The 23,540-nt window shown below is 44.4% G+C and overlaps 1 protein-coding gene across 4 annotated transcripts in view; it reads right to left on the reverse strand.

The window, feature by feature from the left end:
* Window positions 1-4,076: 4,076 nt before the first annotated feature.
* Window positions 4,077-23,540, reverse strand: part of LOC119948011 (synuclein alpha interacting protein) — a 259,871-nt gene continuing 240,407 nt past the window's right edge. For 3 of the 4 annotated variants that reach the window (XM_038769796.1, XM_038769797.1, XM_038769798.1), the window contains one exon: window positions 4,077-4,638. In XM_038769796.1, coding sequence (XP_038625724.1) covers window positions 4,554-4,638 — 85 coding nt within the window. In that variant the 3' untranslated portion in view covers window positions 4,077-4,553. The remainder of the gene's footprint in view (window positions 4,639-23,540) is intronic. The other variant, XM_038769799.1, reaches the window with a different exon arrangement.

The following is a 23,540-nucleotide window of genomic DNA, read 5'->3' on the forward strand; positions in this document are numbered from 1 at the left end:
GTCACCAAAACCTGCCGGTCTCAGCTTCGCAACATTGCCAAGATCCGCCCTTTCCTCTCCATCCAAACTGCTACCCCGCTCATTCAAGCTCTCATCCTATCCCGTCTGGACTACTGCATCAGCCTTCTCTCTGATCTCCCATCCTCGTGTCTCTCCCCACTTCAATCCATACTTCATGCTGCTGCCCGGATTATCTTTGTCCAGAAATGCTCTGGGCATATTACTCCCCTCCTCAAAAATCTCCAGTGGCTACCAATCAATCTGCGCATCAGGCAGAAACTCCTCACCCTGGGCTTCAAGGCTCACCATCACCTCGCCCCCTCCTACCTCACCTCCCTTCTCTCCTTCTACAGCCCACCCCGCACCCTCCGCTCCTCTGTTGCTAATCTCCTCACCGTACCTCGTTCTCGCCTGTCCCGCCATCGACCCCCGGCCCACGTCATCCCCCCTGGCCTGGAATGCCCTCCCTCTGCCCATCCGCCAAGCTAGCTCTCTTCCTCCCTTCAAGGCCCTACTGAGAGCTCACCTCCTCCAGGAGGCCTTCCCAGACTGAGCCCCTTCCTTCTTTTCCCCCTCGTCCCCCTCTCCATCCCCCCAGCTTACCTCCTTCCCTTCCCCACAGCACCTGTATATATGTATATATGTTTGTACATATTTATTACTCTATTTATTTATTTTACTTGTACATATCTATTCTATTTATTTTATTTTGTTAGTATGTTTGGTTTTGTTCTCTGTCTCCCCCTTTTAGACTGTGAGCCCACTGTTGTGTAGTGACTGTCTCTATATGTTGCCAATTTGTACTTCCCAAGCGCTTAGTACAGTGCTCTGCACATAGTAAGCGCTCAATAAATACGATTGATGATGATGATGATGATGATTTGGTAGAAATGTTAGATGGATTGCTTTGAGGTGGGAACATCCAAAGATGTGCACGAGAAGTCCAACCTCTTTAATATGTCCTTTTGGAGTCTGGAGGGAGTTCAAACAGAACAGTGACATTCATTAAACCTCTCTGAGCTCAAAATACTTTATAGGAAAATGGTCCTAAAGTCAGAAGTGCCATTTTCCATGGCACCAAGGTCATCTACTAGGTTAGTAAAGAACCACCAAGGAATCTTTGGGTAATGTTGATATCTCATATAAAGTTTTCATCCATTCTACGCTAATGCTGACTTTAAGACCAGCCAATCGGCCATTGTAAATGTGATGTCACAGTGAGTTGTCTCCACATATGTTTGCATAAAACACAGTGGAGTTGTTTAGTATACAGCTAGGGCGCTTGTGCTTGTCATCTCCAGCTTCAAAACTGTCTTTTGAACACTTAGAGCAAGCCAAACACTAACAAGGATGTCAAAATAAACATATTTTCCCTGTCTCCTATCAACCCCCAAAATTACTTCTCATCTACCCTCTGTGAACTATTTCCTGCTCATAAACATGTATTTAATTAATTTTTCTTAGTCAGTGATCTTTCAACTACCATCGAGGTTGCATGATGAATAATCAAATATAAAACAAAAAATCAAATTATCTCATTGTCCGAGGCCCTTGAAATAAGCTAGATGATAAATGAGGCTTCTTGCTATATCCTACATTTTAATTTTAGCCAGATGATTACAATTTCTGTAGTCCTCAAGCATTCCAATTAGACCTCAATGGTTTCTCATGGAAACTATTATTATAAGAATAACATTTATGTCCATTACAAAGAAATTCTCACAAAATCATCAATTACTTTAAAGTATCAGAAACTAGGATGAGTTGAATTTTCTGAACAGTCACCAGTAATCAAAGTACCACCATCACTGGAGTTTATGAAGAAAAGGCTTCTCTGGAAGGAAATTAGAATATCTCAGTTTTCTACATTGTACATCCAGGGACTTTTCTATCTGGTTTTGAAAGTGGATCTCATCCAGAAGATGAGATCCATCTCCTCCTAACACTATTACAGTGCAGTCTATTCTGAATTTGATGTGTTGAGTCTTTACGAAGATGAGTTCCTATAGCTACATAGAAGAAACTAGTTTGCACACATGCTGACATGTGTTTTGATAGATTTTGCCAAGGAGTTAAGTTCTACACGGTGATGTATATCATGAGACACACAGATGCACCTTTGTACATTTTGCAAAGCTACTGAGATCAGGCAAACAACCTACTTACTAGGAGAAAAATATCTGTCTTCTTCAAACTGGAAATAGTTCAGTGTAACTTAGAAGTCAAAAAGGAACAAGCCATTTTTTTAAGGTTTCTCATAGAGTCGATTGTGCTGTTGGGGAAAATTGTGATTTTTCCACTCTGCGGCAAAACATACCTTATTAATTTCTATAGGGAAGCAGCGCAGCTTAGTGGAAAGAGCATGGGCTTGGGAGTCAGAAGTCATGGGTTCTAATCCCAGCTCTACCACTTGTTAGCTGTGTGAGCTTGGGCAAGTCACTTAACGTCTCTGGGACTCAGTTACCTCATCTGTAAAATGGAGACTAAGACTGAGCCCCGCGTGGGACACCCCGATTACCTTGTATCCACATCAGTGCTTAGAACAGTGCTTGGCACATAGTAAGTGCTTAATACCATTATTATTATTATTATTATTAATAAAGCATTTATTCCTAAAATCCGTTATTTTATAATACAACATGAATACTGTCAGTCATTCTAATATATCACTGTAAACAGAGCATACCTGTAGTAGCCAGGATTGATTTGATTCTGTTATTATTTTTGAGGTGATTGCTCAGCACAAAAATTGCTCTCGTGATTGAAATGCTAATAAAACACTAGTTTCCTTGAACAATAGGATTATCAGATATTTTCTGGCATTAGGCCTAGACCGACCTTTTTGGAACCCTTAAAATTTTCCATATTTCTCAGCAATTGGTTTGTAAAAGCTCTGCAGGTGCTCTTCTCTCTGCAGCTTTGAAGTTTCAGTATATAATCAGTAACTTAAAGGAAAAGTCTGGGAACTATAAAAAAAGAGGCTTTTTTTTTGGCCCCAGGGCCCGAGAGCTCATGCTCCAAGGTTCTGCTCTATTCTGAATGGCTAACAGGTGGCACTGTTTTTACACTAGGGGTTTCCAGGATCGTATTATCTTTCTGATGAGGGCATCTCAAAACCACCAGATTGGAGGCCAAACCAAACCCGGCCTCTGAGAACCTTGGTAGAAGTGGGTCAAAAAAATTTAAGAGATTTAAATCCTCAGGGATCTCTAACCCTTTCCCATACAAGCTCTAAAGGGAGGAGGTTGTGGAATTTTACGACTGTCAATCTTCTAACCTCATCTCCTTGCAGTGAGAATGCAGGCATGCTTTAGTCCATTTAATTTACCACTGACGACTCTTTAATCAATGACTCTTTCATTTACCACTGATTTTCATAGCCTTCAGGACAGGGACCCTCTGAGGTGAGAGAGGTACAAACAGTGCCCAGGGCTTCAATTAAGAGTACAGCTGCAACCCAAAAGCCAGTCTTCTCCTGTGACTATAGTACTGTGCAAAGAGCCACTGGTCCCATATGAGTCTTTGAGCTTCCTCTCAGAGATTGCTATCATCCACCACCACGTGTAAGTTTTTCATGATGGAATAAGACTTTCAAAATGCCTCTCGTGAGACTGAAAAGATGCCTTGATGGCAGCAGTGTCACCTCCCCCAACTGCATCCCAAATCTGACCCCCTCTCCCCCAACAAATGGCTATAATCTCTGGCGCCATACTGTCTGTCTGGGGATTGGAAATAATTTATAAGATGGTAGAAGTGGACCAAAAGAACATAAAAGAGACTTAAATCTTCAGGTATCTCTAAAACTTTCCCATGCAAGCTCTAAAGGGAGAAGGTTGTGGAATCAACTTATTTTACAACCGTCCTAATCTTCTAGCCTGTCCTTACAGTAAGCATGAAGGCACGCTTAAGTCCATGTGATTTACTACTGATGACTCTTCCCAGAATACTGACAGTCCGTTCTTGGTGAAACACCTGAACTAGGCAGGTTGTGTTCTGACTTTAGGATCAACAATCCAAAAAGAAATCAGAAATATATTGGAGAGCCAGGACCCCGGAGACGGTAAGTGATTGCTAACCTTGTTTTATTTCCTTTATACAAAAAATTGAAATGACGGACAAAACAGACTTGACCAAAAACAGTGCCACTGACATGCTCTCTCTCACTGAGGAGCTGAGTGGAAACAGCACACGTCACTGAAAAAAAGGGGGAAGTACAATCAGTGTTACCAGAGTACCCATGCAACTGATGGAATAAGAAGTGGGCCCAGGGCCCAGAAGAACATTCTAGAGGTTTCTTGTGTCGTTACAGTTCTCGAAAACATTCCATTCGCCCAGTCATGCCTTTGAAAACACATACCTTAAAAACCAGTAATGTACACGCAGATCATAAAAAAAGCTTCTTGTATGGTCTGACTGCTACAAATTTAAGGCATCCTAACAATCTCTGATTTTGCTGGTGAGGATTAATTCTCATTGTCCTGTTTCTGCAAAGGAGCGCTGAGGTGTTTCCAACCATGGTCAAAGGGCAACGGTCAGACTCCGTGAGCTGGTGTTTACAGGAAAAATTCTTGCAGCTCTAGCTCTTGAATACTCTTTTTGCTGTAAGATTTCTTAATTTTCCTATTGATGTCATTATGCCTGAGGAGAAAAGAAACCACATGGCCCAAATGAGGTAAAACAGTGGTCATATTACAAGAAAATCTAGAGCCAATAACAGTTCACAAAAAATGGAAATTATCCCCACACAAACCACACCTAAGAATACTTTATTCCTGCAACCAGATGACTTTCCATACAAACCACTCCTTTGAACAGGAAAGGCAATAATACCATAACAACACCCATTTATAAGGCGCCTTTCTTTCAGACTGCCCGAAGCACTTTCCTAACCTTACAGGCAGGAATCTCTACACTCCCCACTCAAGGCATCTAATAGGAGAGAAGGCAGCTTTTAGGGCTGGTCTGGGAAGAAATCCTATACATTTATTCTTTCATTCATTCAATCGTTTTTATTGAGCGCTTACTGTGTGCAGAGCCCTGTACTAAGCGCTTGGGAAGTACAAGTTGGTAACATATAGAGATGGTCCCTACCCAACAGCGGGCTCACAGTCTAGGGAGAGAACTGAGGTCTATGGTGCACAGACTTATAATAGAGAATCCTTGAATTCTCCAGCAATATGGGTTTGTCTTTGAAACAACATAGAAGTTATGCTTTGCTGAAGGATTCCTGGTCTTAATGAATGGGAAATCATCTGGTGGATAACGGTGTGGACCATCGACAGAGGTAAATCATTCTCTGAAGAGAAGCAGTGGTGACATTTGGATCTGAGAAGTAGCATGACATAGTAGATAGAGCATGGGACTGGGAGTCAGAAGGTTATGGGTTCTAATCCCGGTTCTGCCACTAGTCTGCTGTGTGACCTTGGGCAAATCACTTCATGTCTCTGGGCCTCACTTATCTCATTTGTAAAATGGGGACTGTGAGCCCCATGTGGGACAACTTGACTACCTTGTATCTACCCCAGCACTTGAACAGTGCTTGGTGAATAGTAAGTGCTTAACAAATACCAAAATTATTATTACTATCTGTACCCTTTGGGTACTTGGTATTCACCCCACCCTCAGTCCCACAGCACTTACTGTACATATCTAGAATTGATTCATTTATATTAATGTCTGTCTCCCCCTCTAGACTGCAAGCTCCTTGTGGGCAGGGAACATATCTACCAACTCTTGTATTGCACTCTCCCATGTGCTTAGTACAGTGCTCTGCCCACAGTAAGCACTTAATAAATACCACTGATGAATTGAGTTGCAGAAACCAAATAGAATTTTGTGCCCAGTGGCTGCCATCTCGGAAAGGGACACAGCTTCTCTGCTGCTGTGAAAGAAAAATCCTTTAGTCTGAACCAAGGGGTAATTCTCCCTTAGGCAGAATGGCCCCTCCTTTGTCAGGGAAATACACATTCATTCTCAACAAGTACCTACAACACAGTAACTTCCCAAGGGGAATTCACCAGTATTCACAAGAGCCATTCCATGTTTGAATCAGAGCTTCCTTAGTACTTCCTGTAATGCTGAATACACCAGGGAGTCATCAACATGAACATCCCCTATGGGCCCCATTAAATTCCAAAATCCTCGTGGATTTTTAGCTTGTGGAGAAAATCATGGGCTTGAGAGTCAGAAGGACCTGGGTCCTAATCCCAGCTTTGCCATTTGTCTGCTGTATGACCATGGGCAAGTCACTTAATTTCTCTGTGTTTCAGTTACTTTGTCTGTAAAATGGAGATTAAGACTGTGAGCCCCATGTGGGACAGGGCCTGTATCCAACCTGATTATCTTGTATCTACCCCATTGCTTAGTAAAGTGCCTGGAACATAGTTATTCATTCATTAAATCACATTTATTGAGCACTTACTGTGTGCAGAGCACTGTAGTAAGTGCTTGGAAAGTACAATTCAGCAACTGATATAGAAAGGACTTAACAAATACCAGAAAAAAGGCATCCTCCCCACCACCACGCACACATACCCCCCGTGACAAGCTCTCTGATTAGGGCTGTAATCTCATTCTGTTGCATTTCTTGCCAGAGGACACTTGACCCCTTGAGGAGTTAACACTGTCACTACAGGAGACTCCAAAGAGGTTTGAGTGTCCTCCCTAATCTGAGTTTCTCCCTGAGTCCTTCTATGGTCCACTAGCTAAGGGAATAAATATGAGAGAGTGTATGCTCCTTGTAGTCAGGAAATGTGTCAGTGGATGTTCAATAAATGCTATTATTACTATTACTAGGGCAATGGTCTCCACTAGTCATGTCCCAAGGACAACTTCCTGTGGCATAAAGCAAGACAAGAAGTGTTACTAGCATACAACCTTGCGTCCACCTATACACTGTGTGTGTCCACTTAGGCTGGGTTGCTTAAAAAATAAGGTACTTATATATATATCTGTGTGTGTGTGCACGCATGTCTGTGCTTATGTGTACATACACACACGTACACACAACACAGAGGAAAGGGCAAGTATGGATAAATGAAAGGGCTCAATTAGGGACGATTCCTCGCATCCAACACTAGGGGGCGCCTGTGCTTAGCCAGAAACTATTTTAAAGTGGTTTGATGTCGGTTGCAATGGTCAAAAAATATGATGATAATGATGACGATGATGATAATAATAACTGTGGTATTTCTTAAGCACTCACTATTTTCCAAGCACTGTACTAAGGATAAGTGCTGGGGTAGATATACACAGTTCCTGTCCCACCCAGTACAGGGTAGTGCAGCCTGTTAAAATCATTATTTTATAATCATCTACCCAAATCATAAATGGAAAAATTCCCCTTGAAGTAAGTGTGCTAACGTAAATATAGTGTCTGCATATAAAGAGTGGTGAATAATAATAATAATAATGTGGCAGATGTGTATAACCCTATTCTTTGGGGGAAGGAGGTGAAATTATTAAACCATAGTGGATTTGACAGTATCTTGAACAGAGAAATAAGAGGCTGACACTATATTTTGCTACTTAGTATTCATTATTTTTCTCCTCTCTCACCAGCTTTCATCGACTCTAATCCCCATCCTAGAAATACAATGAAATCTCTTCCTATCAAACTCGATTGTCAAAAAATATAAAAAACAAAGTTTATCCTTAGTCTGGGCAGGTCGATATCTAAGTGAAACCCCATACTTTCAATAGGAAACCCTCATACAAGAAAAAAAACTACCCTATACTAAAGGCATGAAAATTTCCTTTCATTGTAATTTAAATCTCATTTAAAACCATTTTAATGTAAAAAAAAAATCCTCTCTTTCCTTACTGGCAAGTCACAGAGATTGTGGGTCACTCTGCCCTAGTCCCCTAGAGCTATCTAGGCAGGAGGGTAGGCTAGCTTCCTGTTAACTCTTTTCAATGCTGTGGGAAAGATAACTGAGTTTGCTGCCGGATTACTCTCTCAGTTTGGGAGAGGGGGAGGGAGGGAGGGGGAGAGAGAGAGAGAGAGGGAAAGAGGGGGAGGGAGAGAGGGGGAGAGAGGGAGAGAGGGAGAGGGAGAGGGAGAGGGAGAGAGAGAGAGAGAGAGAGAGAGAGAGAGAGAGAGAGAGAGAGAGAGAGAGAGAGAGAGAGAGAGAGAGAGAGAGAGAGCATATGCGCACATGCATGCGTGTTTTCACAGTCTAGATGAAAGGGCTCATTTTCATTGCCTCCTTCTAGCCTAAACAAAGTTGTCCCTCTTGCCATTTAAATTCTGGCTAACACGTTCTCTGGAACTGGGGCAGGGGGTGGCTGGGGTAGGGAGAATGGGGGGCAATCAGATATCCTTGCTTACAAGTCCTCTTTAACCAAGAATTATAGAGTTTCGATTGCCCTTTGATTTTTCCAGTCTGCAGACCCTGGGCTGTCAGGCTTCGGCAAGGGGCCTGGTGCGATTCTGGCTCCATTAAGGATTGCAGAAGGGCTGAATGCCAGCTGGGGTGTGAGTGAATATATTCAAAATGAAAAGTCATGACTCCTAGGGGCATGCCCATCTTCTTAGTTTAACAGAACCATCAGCTTCCTGGGTCCAATGATCAGGCATAGTCCTCCTCCCTCAATCTCCTGTCCCTTCTACTTGCCTGCTCTGAACCTGCTTGGCCCCCATCCCAGAGGTTACATATTGTTCTTGAAAGGAAGGAAATTTCAGAAGGACCTAAAAAGTTAGTGTGGAAAGACTGAAAAATTAAATACCACATGATTAAGAGTTAGGGGTGTGTGTGAATGTAAACTTTTAACTTCTTGAAAGCAGTTATTGTGTCTACCACTCAGTCATATTTACTGAGCACTTTCTGTGTACAGAGCATTGTACTGAGCACTTGGGAGAGTAAAATAAACAGACATGTTCCCTGCTCACAATGAGCTTGCAATCTAGAGGGGGAGACAGACATTAATATAAATAAATAAATTACAGATATACCCATATTGTATTCTTCCCAGTGCTTACTACAGTGCTCTGCACACAGTAAGTGTTCAATAAATCCCACTGATTGAATGTGTGTGTATGTTGGGGTGGGTATGGTAATAAGACACAGCCTCACACATTTACACTGGCTCCAGTGTGTTGAACCCAAAAACTGATGTATGGGAGTTCTTTGTATAGAAAAGTGCTAAAACCCAGTCCTTTCAATTTAGCCATCTATGAGTTTTGCTAAGGCAGAGAATAGTGAGAAATCCAGAAGACTGTGATGGGTGCGGGAGACAAAGGGATAGGAAAAGAGAAGGGAAAAGAAGGAAGGAGAGGAGAAGGAATACTAGGGGAAGGGAGGAGAGAGGAGGGAAGAGAAACAGTAAGGAGAGCCACTAAAAAACTTGGCTGGGCCGCAAATGGTTTCCAGGCCACAGTTTGGAGAACGCTGAGGGTAATTTTATGGTTTTGACCAAGGTTTTGCAAGAAAATGTCTATGCTTATAAAGGGAGCACCAGGATCCAGAACAATCATAATCCCAGGCTGCATTATGTGGTGGTTGTTCCACCACAGACAAAACCAAGTATGATTAAATGACCAAAACTGGTAAGAAAAAACTGCTGGAATTTGAATAACCGCACCTCAGGCAAACCGCCCGCTAATACTATTCTACGCATTAGCTCTGCCTTGACTTCCAGGGACAGCCCTGTGCATCCTCTAATGCTGGATCAGGAATACCATCTTGGACGGTGTCCTTGATTTACATAGAAGACTTTCTTACAAGGTCTGGTCATACTTTTCTTGACTGTAAGACTGAACAGAATCACCCCCTAGGGAAGCATAGAATGGTTTATCAATTATTCCACTATGGTCTGGGCTATAGGCCAAATGGGATGAACAGGGAGATATTCTCCAGATTGAAATCCACAACTGAATATCTACATTGCAGAGAATTTAGCTGATAGGAGTTTTTCTGTGGAGATAGGAAAATGCAGTTCCCTCCAGACACTCATACTTGTTGAGCAGAAGAATGAGTTCTGTAAGAGTTGCTTCATCACCATCACACATTTATTGTGTGCACAAGGGCATACAGCAATGCACGTTATAGAGAACCAATATTTTTAGGTCCAAGTGGCATGCGTCAGACAGCAGAATCCTTGCCATTACCGAGTTTACAACTATCACTGCTTTCCAGTGCTTTTTTTATGGTATTTGGTAAGCACTTATGTGTGTCAAACATTGTTCTAAGCACTGGAGCAAATCCAAGTTAGTTTGGACAAGATCCCTTTCCTGCATGGGGCTCACAGTCCAAGTTGGAGGGAGAACAGGAGAACTGAGGCACAGAGAAGTTAAGTGACTTGCCCAAGGACATGCAGCAAGTAATTGGCAGAGCTGGGAGTAGAATCCAGGTCCTCTGCCTCATTCATTCGGTCATTCATTCAATAGTATTTATTGAGCACTTACTGTGTGCAGAGCACTGTACTAAGCACTTGGAAAGTACAATTCAGCAATAAAGAGAGACAATCCCTGCCCACACCGGGCTTACAGGTCCGTGCTCTTTTCACTGGGCAATGCTGCTGACAAGATTATAGCATAACTCTTTTGAACAGGCTATTGAAGAATATATAATTACCACATACTTCCTGAAGCGCGATGTGCTTTCAGGCTACAGCACAGCTCAGGAAAGATGATCTAGGCAGCCCAACAGATACAGGGGAAGTGCAAAGAGCAAAGTCAGTACTTCTCTTCTGTATTCAGAAACCCAACAAAAGCATTTGGTGCCATCAGTAGCCCCTCTCAGGATTGCACCTGGAGAGTTTCCAGTACTCTACCAGTCTCGGCTAAGGGAGGGAGAGTCAAGGAGAGGCATACCCTGATGACACCCATATCTACATCTCTGCCCCTGCTCTCTCCCCCTCTCTCCAGGCTCGCATCTCCTCCTGCCTTCAGGACATCTCCATCTGGATGTCTGCCCGCCACCTAAAGCTCAACATGTCGAAGACTGAACTCCTTGTCTTCCCTCCCAAACCTTGCCCTCTCCCTGACTTTCCCATCTCTGTTGACGGCACTACCATCCTTCCCGTCTCACAAGCCCGCAACCTTGGTGTCATCCTCGACTCCGCTCTCTCATTCACCCCTCACATCCAAGCCGTCACCAAAACCTGCCGGTCTCAGCTCCACAACATTGCCAAGATCCACCCTTTCCTCTCCATCCCAACCGCTACCCTGCTCATTCAAGCTCTCATCCTATCTCGTCTGGACTACTGCACCAGCCTTCTCTCTGATCGCCCATCCTCGTGTCTCTCTCCACTTCAATCCATACTTCATGCTGCTGCCCGGATTATCTTTGTCCAGAAACGCTCTGGGCATATCACTCCCCTCCTCAAAAATCTCCAGTGGCTACCAATCAATCTGCGCATCAGGCAGAAACTCCTCACCCTGGGCTTCAAGGCTGTCCATCACCTCGCCCCCTCCTACCTCACCTCCCTTCTCTCCTTCTACAGCCCAGTCCGCACCCTCCACTCCTCCACCACTGATCTCCTCACCGTACCTCGCTCTCGCCTGTCCCACCATCGACCCCCGGCCCACGTCATCCCCCGGGCCTGGAATGCCCTCCCTCTGCCCATCCGCCAAGCTAGCTCTCTTCCTCCCTTCAAGGCCCTGCTGAGAGCTCACCTCCTCCAGGAGGCCTTCCCAGACTGAGCCCCTTCCTTCCTCTCCCCCTCGCCCCCCTCTCCATCCCCCCCATCTTACCTCCTTCCCTTCCCCACAGCACCTGTATATATGTATATATGTTTGTGCATACTTTTTTACTCTATTTATTTATTTTATTTGTACATATCTATTCTATTTATTTTATTTTGTTAGTATGTTTGGTTTTGTTCTCTGTCTCCCCATTTTAGACTGTGAGCCCACTGTTGGGTAGGGACTGTCTCTATATGTTGCCAATTTGTACTTCCCAAGCGCTTAGTACAGTGCTCTGCACATAGTAAGCGCTCAATAAATACGATTGATGATGATGATGATACCCATTCCATTCCTAGCTTGGGCAGTGGCTGGCGAGTGGAAGGCAATCTGCTATAAGTCAAAACTCACCTGTGCTGAGCAGCACCGACATGGGAGAGAGTCGAGGGTGGAGACTCAAGTTTACTGCACGGAAGAAGGCAATGGTAAACCACTTCCATATTTTTACCTAGAAAACTCTATGGATACACTACCAGAACGATTGCAGGTGGTGGTGGGGCGTTCTGGGAAAGACATGTTCATGGAGTCGCTGTGGGTCAGAGACGACGCGAGAGCATAAGACAAGACCATCAGTAGACTTGAGCTATGGAAACTATAAGCAAATTTAGTTGCCCGAAGACGTTCACTGAGATCCCTCCGCTACTCCATACCGGTAGGGGACGTTGATTCAGAATTAAAAGAGCAAAGCAGGGGGCCTGGTGGTAAGTCCAGTCTCATTCAACTTATTCTAGGCCACCATGTTTGTGGATGCAACAAGGGACCTGGAAGCTGGTGCCAGGAATATACTCCAGTCCACCAGGAAATACTTCCAACTCAATGGGCTATGGGTATCATGGAAAAGCTTTGAGGCTGTGATCCATGAATGCTTGTGCTCTGGAGATGCATACATAAGAAGTCATGCAGATGATTATGGATGGTGTGAGAGAGACCAGCCTGGTAAACAGCAATCAAGAGAGAGACTGCTCTCTTTTGGCAGTGGCTTCAGGAAGACTCGGAGACCAACAGGTGGAATTGAAAAGTGACAGGCGCTGCAAGTGACAAGGTCTATCTTTACATGCTTACAATGTGTAATCAAATGTTGGTTATGCATACAGGTTTTTGCAGCCACATCAACACAAATAGGAGCTCACTGCTAAAAGTGTAATCTTCTAATATGAAGGACAGTGATATACTGAATAATATACACTGATGTGTGTGTGTGTGTGTGTGTGTGTGTGTGTGTGTGTATACATACATATAAATATTACATTAGAAAGAAGGCTAAAGTGGGAATTGGGCTTGGGCCAATCAAGAGAATTAATTTGTGGTCAGCCCCTTGTGAACTCAAACTCCCCAGAGATTCAAATTCCAGAAGAGATTTCTCTGGAGACAGCTTAATTCACCAGAGACAAATTTATTCTGTTAATGAATTTCCAGGAATTGGTGAAGATGGTACTGAATTTTGTAGATATCTAGAGAAAACACACGTTTTGTTTTTATATAGCTTTAGGGGTGGGGGGGGGAGAAAGAGCTCTGTGAGAGCAGGGACCATATTGTTTCTACTCTACTCTCCCACATGCTCATTTCAGTGTTCTGCACATGACAGGTGATCAATAAATATGATTGATTAAAAATTTCAAGAGCAAACCGAACTTTCTGTGGTGTGCTGTAGATGGGAAAGTGGGAAAGTTTACTGATATGTACTCAACTGTATGTTGAAGGATACCTTCTACAAAAAGACCCTGGGAGATTAAGAAACTAATAGATTAATCTTTTTTATGGTATTCTTTAAGCATTTACTATGTGTCAAACACTGCTCTAACACTGGGGCAGGTACGAGTTAATTTGATCACAGTCCCTGTCCAGCACATGTCCCACAGTCTAACTAGGAGGAAGGGAGTGGTTTAGGTTTACTAGTGACTTAAGAAGTCTTTCTGATAAAAAAAAATAATCTTAAAGTGGGCCTTCTCTTCAATGAATCATAGTCTAGCCTAGATAAGGGGGCATCTCACTCTTAAAGAGCCTTAGCTCCAAAGTTTTAATGTCCACAGGCTCAACTTTTTCATTCCTTCACTCTCCCCTTCGTTTCCCCTCTCCTTGGCCCAGTCAGGGTTACAGTGTTGTGTAAAGGCACAGGTTACTGCCAAAGCAGCTGCAATGTGGGAAAGACTAGAATTCCCCAGAGTCCTGACCTGTGCTCTCCCCCAACCCCACAAGCAACCCCAGGCATTTATCCAGTTATCTGTGGGGAGGCAGCAGGGCCTGAGAGTCAGAGGACATGGGTTCTAATCCCAGCTCCACCAAAAACAGCGTGGCTCAATGGAAAGAGCATGGGCTTTGGAGTCAGAGGTCATGGGTTTGAATCCCGAGTCCACCATGTCTGCTGTGTGACCTTGGGCAAGTCACTTAACTTATCTGAGCCTCAGTTACCTCATCTGTAAAATGGGGATTAAGACTGTGAGCCCCACGTGGGACAACTTGATCACCTTGTATCCCCCCCCAGCACTTAGAACAGTGCTCTGCACATAGTAAGTGCTTAACAAATGCCATCATTGTTATTGTTGTTGATAGGGACTGTGTCCACCCTGATTACCTTTTATCTACCCCAGCACTTAGAACATTGCTTGGCACATAGAAAGCACTTAAATATATAAGAAGAAGAGAAGCAGCAGAAGCAGCGTGGCTCAGTGGAAAGAGCATGGGCTCTGGAGTCAGAGGTCGTGGGTTCAAATCCTGGTTCTGCCAATTGTCAGCTGTGTGACTTTGGGCAAGTCACTTAACTTCTCTGTGCCTCAGTTACCTCATCTGTAAAATGGGGATTGACTGTGAACCCTCCGTGGGACAACCTGATCACTTTGTAGCTTCCCCAGCGCTTAGAACAGTGCTTTGCACATAGTAAGCGCTTAATAAATGCCATTATTATTATTATTATAAATACCACAATAATAATAATTATTTTTTTTATTAAGTTGCCTTGGTCTAGTTTAGTAACCTGTGATGACTGCACTACCACCTCCTTTTCGAGTGAACCAGTTCCATTTCCCTGCCACTTTCTGGGAATTTCTCCTGACTCTTTGTGTGGCACCAGCCAGTGACGGCATGAATGAGGCTCCTTTTTCTAAATAGAACCCAAACAGCAAAAGAAGAGTTTCTGACCCAGTACTAGTTTACAATACACAATGACATATCTCTAGATCGGGCCTGGAATGCCCTCCCTCTGCCCATCCGCCAAGCTAGCTCTCTTCCTCCCTTCAAGGCCCTGCTGAGAGCTCACCTCCTCCAGGAGGCCTTCCCAGACTGAGCCCCTTCCTTCCTCTCCCCCTCGTCCCCCTCTCCATCCCATCTTAACTCCCTCCCTTCCCCACAGCACCTGTATATATGTATATATGTTTGTGCATACTTTTTTACTCTATTTATTTAACTTATTTGTACATATCTATTCTATTTATTTTATTTTGTTAGTATGTTTGCTTTTGTTCTCTGTCTCCCCCTTTTAGACTGTGAGCCCACTGTTGGGTAGGGACTGTCTCTATATGTTGCCAATTTGTACTTCCCAAGCGCTTAGTACAGTGCTCTCCACATAGTAAGCGCTCAATAAATACGATTGATGATGATGATGATGATCTGATCCATATGCTCACCCCTTTGGAAATGAAGGCTGTAACAGAATGCCAGACAATTAGTCCTGAAATTTAATCTAATCTAGGTCTGGGGAAGGAAGATCACAAGAACCGACTCCAGAGCAGCCTTGGAAATAATGGGAGGCCTTCTTCTCTCAGGCTATCACCCTAACAAAATGTCAAGGAAATGTGTTGCTACTGACAGGGCTCAACAGACCAGGCTCCTTGCAAATGGCAGAACTTTAGTTGGAGGAGAGGTGAGGAGGTTGGGGTGGGATGTGGAAAGTCCTGGAGTGGCTTTAAAATTTTTGATCTCCTGGTCTGTTCTAATGCCTGAGAAACATGGCCAGGTATTTTGCTTTTAGAGGGAGAGACCTGATATGGAAGCGGGTAGGGAGGTTCCACTGCCCCATAGAGGAGGTGGGAGAGAATACAAAACTTCCCACTTCTTCAGTTCAAGTCATGTTAGGAAAGGGCACCCCTTCCATTACTGCTGCCCTGCTGAAGGGGGTTTGTTGCGTGCTCTGATCCCTGCACTTCCTCTTTCTGGGAGTCTACTCACCATATTGCTGGACCCCTTTCTGGTCCTCTAGCTGAGCATAGAGTGTTGCTGTATAATGCCATTTAGGGACAGGGAAGATCTCTGGAAAAAATCATGCTTGTGTTTGGCAGGGGTGTGTGTGTGGGGTGTGTGTGTGTGTGTGTGTGTGTGTGCGCGTGTGTGTACACACACACACACACACACACACATATATATATATATATATATATATATATATATATATATATATATATATATATATAAAACAGGGTCACTGTCCTGGCTAGCAAAATGTAAGTGTTGGAGCATGGAAGGGAGCATGGCAGGAGCCTATTAAGAATACTAAATATCAGCACTGCTGCCCCTACCACTGCAGCCATTAGAGCAACTGTGACTCATCTCCACCTTTCAGCCATAATGGCTGTGGGAGTTGCAACAGTGGCAGCAGTAATCTCTAGGCTTATTGGCTCTTAACACTGCCACTGCTCCTGCTTTTCTCTGGAAAGGATTTCAGCTTTGGTGAGTGTGTTTTTCCTGTTCCCAAGACCGTAACTCCAGCTGAAGCAAGAGCAATTTTGTTCATTCTGAATAACATTCTTCCCATTCATTCAATCATATTTATTAATAATGATAATGGTATTTGTTAAGCGCTTACTATGTGCCGAGCACTGTTCTAAGTGCTGGGGTAGATACAAGGTTAACAGGTTGTCCCACGTGGGGCTCACAGTCTTAATCCCCATTTTACAGATGAGGGAACTGAGGTCCAGAGAAGTGAAGTGACTTGCCCAAAGTCACACAGCTGACAAGTGGCAGAGCCGGAATTCAAACCCATGACCTCTGACTCCCAAGCCCGTGCTCTTTCCACTAAACCACGTTAAGCACTTAATGTGTACAGAGTACTGTACTAAGCGGTTGGGAGCCTGTTGTTGGGTAGGGATTGTCTCTGTTGCTGAATTGCACTTTTCAAATGCTTAGTACAGTGCTCTGCACACAGTAAGTACTCAATAAATGCAACTGAATGAATGAATACAACAATGAACAGTGACAATCCCTACCCACAATGAATTCTTCTTCCCTCCCCTCTTTCCAGACCAGGAGATCGCTAGCTGCTATAGTAGCTGCTAAGATGTCTAATACTATTAATAATGATAATTGAGGTATTTGTTAAGCGTTTACTGTGTGCCAGGCACTGTACTAAGCACTGGGGTGGATACAAGCAAATCAGGTTGAGTCCCAGGAGGGGCACCCAACCTCAATCCCCATTTTACAGATGAGGTAACTGAAGCCCAGAGTAATGAACTGACTTACCCAAGGTCACACAGCAGACAAGTGGCAAAGCTGAAATTAGAACCCATGACCTTCTGACTTTCAGACCCATGCTCTATTCACCACACCATGCTTTCTTTGGTATTTCAAAATGACAGTGGGCCCCCTGTGGGACAGGGACTGCATTTAATCTCATCTTATTATATCAACTTAGATTTATATCCACTTAGACTGTGAACTCCATGTGGGAAGGGGACTATGTCCGACCTAATTAACTTGTACCTACCACAGTGCTTAGAACAGGGTTTGACACATAGTAAGCAGTTAAACAAAAACCAACTGCGCCACCGCAAAAACTCCAGTGCTTACTGCAGTGCTCAGCCCAGAGTACGTGCTAACACCACAGTTCATTATTAATAATTAATTAATAATACTAATGATAAGTACAGTGACAGTCTCTTATAAGTCATGCTTTCATTTTATATTTTTGATAGCATTCTATTGTGGAATTAGGCAATGTTCTTCCAATAAAACGAGCCTGGGTGGATACAATAGAATGTGGTTTTGGAAGAAATGGTGGCACTCATGCATGCAGTATCAATTAGGGAGTTCTCTATGTGAAGTTTGTCAAGAATAAAACTCCCACATTATAGGGGAACGAACTGTATCTGGTCACTGATGTTTAGCCACAACCTCGAGACAAAATTAATCTGGCCTGGTCCTAGACTAACAGCCCCTAATGTAAAGCCTAGGATGGACTGATTCTAGTGCTGAGCATAAACAGTGTACATGCTGCAACCAAATAGTTATAGACTTCATTATTTAGCCTAACAAAAACCTCAAGCACAAAGCAGCTGTTTGAAGTACTTCTAAGTGTTTTCTTTCTTAAAGTACTGAGGCATGCAGGGAAGGCAGGGGGAAGGAACAGGAACGAAGGCAGAGCACCTGGGGAAAACAGAGTTACCTGTGAGGAGAAAAAACTCTACTCTGGGGACTCTGGCCCTTTCCCCATGTGCCTTGGTGTCCTCTCTGAATGCCTGCTGTCTATCCCTTTCTTTCAACTCAATCCCAGCTTCAAAGTAAATGCCTTTATGACTGTAGTCAAGTTGTGAGGGGAGGAAAATAACAATGTCACTCCAGTCCTTCCGTCTGTGGGCACTGGTCCATGGGGTTGGGTTCCTGTGGGACGTTTAGTTCTTTCTGCAGGGGGCATTCTTAGAGCCTGAGAACATTTGCTGGGGGCTCTGCGGTCCCTCTCTGCAGGGGAAAACATATCTTCCAAGAAACAGGAAGCAGGATGGTCTAGTGGAAAGAGCATGGGCCTAGGAGTCAGAGGACCTGGATTCTAATCTCAGCTTTGTCACTTGTCTGCTGTGTGACCTTGGGTAAATCACTTAATTTCTCTGTGCCTCAGTTATCTCATCTGTAAAATGGGGATTAAATCCTACTCCCTCCTACTTAGACTGTGAACCCTGTGTGGGACAGGAACTGCTCAATCTGTTTACCTTTCATCTCCCTCAATGCTTAGTACAATGCTTGGCACATGGTAAGCGCTTAACAAATACCATAATAATAAATACCATAATGGGCTTCTTTCCCTGTTCCCTGAGAAATAAGAGTGTACGGATGAGTCTTTGGCAGGGCAAACATCTTTTGAGATGATCAGCTTCAGAAAACAATATAGGTTTTGCTCTGAACTTGCATGGGGGAATACCTCACACTAAGTGCCTTCCAAAAGCAAGAGGTGATTGTGCCGAAAAACGCAAATGTTTTTGGAGGCTTGCACAAACTACTTCTTCCCACTTCCAAGCTGTCCCAAGGACCCTGATGTCTTCATGTCCACCTCAATGTCATGCAGCATTCTCACTTCTGCCAACAGCAGCAGTAATAAATCTAAAAGATACCATTTCCCCAGTCCCTTCCCCTGTCAGCTAATCAGATCAGATCAGTACTCTCAAGAAATAGACTCTGACTTTTTTTCTGCCGGGGGTCCAGAATGAGAAAGTTCAGTTCTGGCCACTGTTATTTGACTTTGCAGATGACAATTACCTTGCTTGACAGCCTCAGTAATAATAATGATAATAATAATAATAGTAATTGCATTTATTAAGTACTTACTATGTGTCACGCAATGTTCTAAGCATTGGGGTAGATACAAGTATATAAGGTTGAACAAAGTCCCTATCCCACATGGGGCTCACAGTCTTAATCCCCATTTTACAGATGAGGTAACTGAGGCACAGATAAGTGACTTGCTCAAGGTCACACAGCAGACAAGTGGCAGAGTCAGGATTAGAACCCACATCCCTCTGATTTCCAGGCCCTTGCTCTATCCACTAGGCCATACTGCTTCCCCAGATGACCAACAACTGCTGACTTCAGATCTATAATGTTGCCCTCTATATTTTGATTCTGGATACCTAATTCGCTGGATGGTTAATTACTCTGCAGTAAAGTCCATCCTAATGGATTCTATTGCTTAATGAGCTTTTCTTTTTAAGGCATCCTATTAACTACTTGTGCCAGTATATGAGGTTTCTTGATGTGAGACCCTCAGGACCACGGTGGAGAGGACAGTGGTCTGTCTGCTGGTGTCTAAGGGTCAATGCCATGTTTCCTATCCATGAGTCAATGCACCCTTTAATGGATTACAGATCTCAAATGGACTTAAACTGAGGGAAATGCATGTTTCACTGGCATCTGAAGCCTGGGTAATTACAAACATTTATTCAGAGTTGCAATAACTCAAAACCAACTTGTCGTTTTCGAAACAAAATAAAGATTAATTTGCTCATCATAAACAGAATAATCCTCTGCTGCTGAAATGTACTGTAGGCTGTTCAAAGTAATAAAGTTGAATCTAATTTTAAAGGGCATCAAAGATAAATTTAGTTTCTCTGATATCAAGCTGTAACCAATTTAGAAAATAAAAAAAGTAAGCAACAACAACAATCCCCTCACAGACCTGACGTTTTTTTATATATTTTTCTTTTAAATGATGAAACTTTCTCCAAAAATAAAGAAATCAGACTCCTATCTCCCCCTAAAGAAATGTCCCTGGCTCCTTAATCTCCTTTGTTTCTCAACTAGAGTGAGGTGCGTGGCTAGCTGGGCTTGAAGGAGGCCCATGGGTGTTCAGGTGAGGTGGCGCTCTACCTCCTCTCCACACTTCCCCACCTCATTGGCTGTTTTGGGATATTCTGTATTCAGGACATTCCTCTATGCCACACCTTCTGTGGCTATTGGTCAGGTGTCTGAGCAAAGCGAAGCAGAAACTGTCCTATTTGGCCCTGAATTATCATCATCATCAATCGTATTTATTGAGCGCTTACTATGTGCAGAGCACTGTACTAAGCGCTTGGGAAGTACAAGTTGGCAACATATAGAGACAGTCCCTACCCAACAGTGGGCTCACAGTCTAAAAGGGGCAGACAGAGAACAAAACCAAACATACTAACAAAATAAAATAGAATAGATGTGTACAAGTAAAATAAATAAATAGAGTAATAAATATGTACAAACATATATACATATATACAGGTGCTGTGGGGAAGGGAAGGAGGTAAGCTGGGGGGATGGAGAGGGGGACGAGGGGGAAAGGAAGGAAGGGGCTCAGTCTGGGAAGGCCTCCTGGAGGAGGTGAGCTCTCAGTAGGGCCTTGAAGGGAGGAAGAGAGCTAGCTTGGCGGATGGGCAGAGGGAGGGCATTCCAGGCCCGGGGGATGACGTGGGCCGGGGGTCGATGGCGGGACAGGCGAGAACGAGGTATGGTGAGGAGATTAGCAGCAGAGGAGCGGAGGGTCCAGGGTGGGCTGTAGAAGGAGAGAAGGGAGGTGAGGTAGGAGGGGGCAAGGTGATGGAGAGCCTTGAAGCCCAGGGTGAGGAGTTTCTGCCTGATGTGCAGATTGATTGGTAGCCACTGGAGATTTCTGAGGAGGGGAGTAATATGCCCAGAGCGTTTCTGGACAAAGATAATCTGGGCAGCAGCATGAAGTATGGATTGAAGTGGGGAGAGACACGAGGATGGGAGATCAGAGAGAAGGCTGATGCAGTAGTCCAGACGGGATAGGATGAGAGCTTGAATGAGCAGGGTAGCAGTTTGGATGGAGAGGAAAGGGTGGATCTTGGCAATGTTGCGAAGCTGAGACCGGCAGGTTTTGGTGACGGCTTGGATGTGAGGGGTGAATGAGAGAGCGGAGTCGAGGATGACACCAAGGTTGCGGGCTTGTGAGACGGGAAGGATGGTAGTGCTGTCAACAGAGATGGGAAAGTCAGGGAGAGGGCAGGGTTTGGGAGGGAAGACAAGGAGTTCAATCTTGGACATGTTGAGTTTTAGGTAGCGGGCAGACATTCAGATGGAGATGTCCTGAAGGCAGGAGGAGATGCGAGCCTGGAGAGAGGGGGAGAGAGCAGGGGCAGAGATGTAGATCTGGGTGTCATCAGTGTAGAGATGATAGTTGAAGCCGTGGGAGCAAATGAGGTCACCAAGGGAGAGCGTGTAGATCGAGAACAGAAGGGGACCAAGCACTGAACCTTGGGGAACCCCCACAGTAAGAGTATGGGAGGGGGAGGAGGAGCCTGCAAAAGAGACTGAGAATGAACGACCGGAGAGATAAGAGGAGAACCAGGAGAGGACGGAGTCTGTGAAGCCAAGGTCAGATAGCATGTTGAGGAGAAGGGGGTGGTCCACAGTGTCGAAGGCAGCTGAGAGGTCGAGGAGCATTAGGACAGAGTATGAGCCGTTGGATTTGGCAAGAAATTACCCAGAAGAATCACCATTTTGGCTTTGGGGATTTGATAATAATAATAATGTTGGTATTTGTTAAGTGTTTACTATGTGCCAAATACTGTTCTAAGCGCTGGGGTAGATACAAGGTAATCAGGTTGTCCCACGAGGGGTTCACAGTCTTCATCCCCATTTTACAGATGGGTAACAGGCACAGAGAAATTAAGTGACTTGCCCAAGGTCACACAGCTGACAAGAGGCAGAGCCAGGGTTAGAATCCATGACCTCTGACTCCAAAGCCCAGGCTCTTTCCACTAAGCCTCACAGGGTCCAGTTTCCCATGAGGGCAAAGATCTCTCTCCCTCTGAGGGACTGGAAGAGTGAGTGACAAAAAGACCCTCCAGGAGGCAGGAGATGAGACAGAGCACGGGCCTGGGAGTCAGAGGACCTATGTTCTAGTTTTGGCTCTACCACATATGTGCTGTATTACCTTGAGCAAGTCCCTTAGCTTCTCTGTGCCTCAGTTCCCTCATCTCAATCAATCATATTTATTGAGTACTTACTATGTACAGGGCACTGTGTTAAGCACTTGGGAGAGTACAATACAACAATGTAACAGAGAAGCAGCATGGTGTAGTGGATAGAGCACAGGCCTGGGAGTCGGAAGGTCATGGGTTCTTATTTTGGCTTTGCCACCTGTCTGTGTGCTCTTGGGCAAGTCACTTCACTACTCTGGGCCTCAGATACCTCATCTGTAAAATGGGGATTGAGGTTGGGAGCCCCACGTGGGACAGGGACTGTGTCCAACCTGATTTGCTCGTATCCACCCCAGCGCTTAGTACAGTGCCTGGCACACAGTAAACGCTTAACAAATATCATTATTATTATTATTATTCCCTACCCACAATAAATTTACATTCTACAGGGGGACATAGACATTAGTACAAATCAAGTACGGATATGCACATAAGTGCTGTGGGGCTGGGTGGGGGAGGTGGGTGATGAATAAAGGTAGCAAGTCAGGGTGACGCAGAAGGGAGTTGGAAAAGAGGAAATGAAGGCTTAGTCAGGGAAGGTCTCTTGGAGAAGATGTGCCTTCAGTAAGGCTTTGAAGATGGGGAGGGTAATTGTCTGTCAGATATGAAGAGGGAGGATGTTCCAGGCCAGAGGCAGGATGTGGGCAAAATGTCAGCAGAGAGATATGCAAGATCAAGGTACAGTGAGTAGGTTGGCATTAGAGGAGCAAAGTGTGCAGGCTGGGTTGTAGTAAGAGCTCAGTGAGGTGAAGTAAGAGGGGGCAAAGTGATTGAGTGCTTTAAAGCTGATGGTAAAGAGTTTCTGTTTGATGCGGAGGTGGGTGGGCGACCAGCAGAGGTTCTTGAGGAGCGGGGAAACATGCAGTGAACATTTTTGCACAAAAAATGATCTGGGCAGCAGAGTGAAGTATGGATTGGAGTAGGCAGAGGCAGGAAACATGGAGGTCAGCAAAGAGGCTGATACAGTAATCAAGTCAGGATAGGATAAGTGATTGGATTAATGTGGTAGCAGTTTGGATGGAGAGGAAAGGACAGATTTTAGCGATGTTGTGACAGTTGAAACAACAGGATTTAATGATAGAATGAATAAGTGGGTTAAACGAAAGAGAGGAGTCAAGGATAATGCTGAGGCTATGGACTTGTGAGACAGAAAGGATGGTGGTGCTGTCTACAGTGATGGAAAAGTC

Source organism: Tachyglossus aculeatus, chromosome X4, assembly GCF_015852505.1.
Source record: "Tachyglossus aculeatus isolate mTacAcu1 chromosome X4, mTacAcu1.pri, whole genome shotgun sequence".
In the NCBI taxonomy this organism is placed as follows: domain Eukaryota; kingdom Metazoa; phylum Chordata; class Mammalia; order Monotremata; family Tachyglossidae; genus Tachyglossus; species Tachyglossus aculeatus.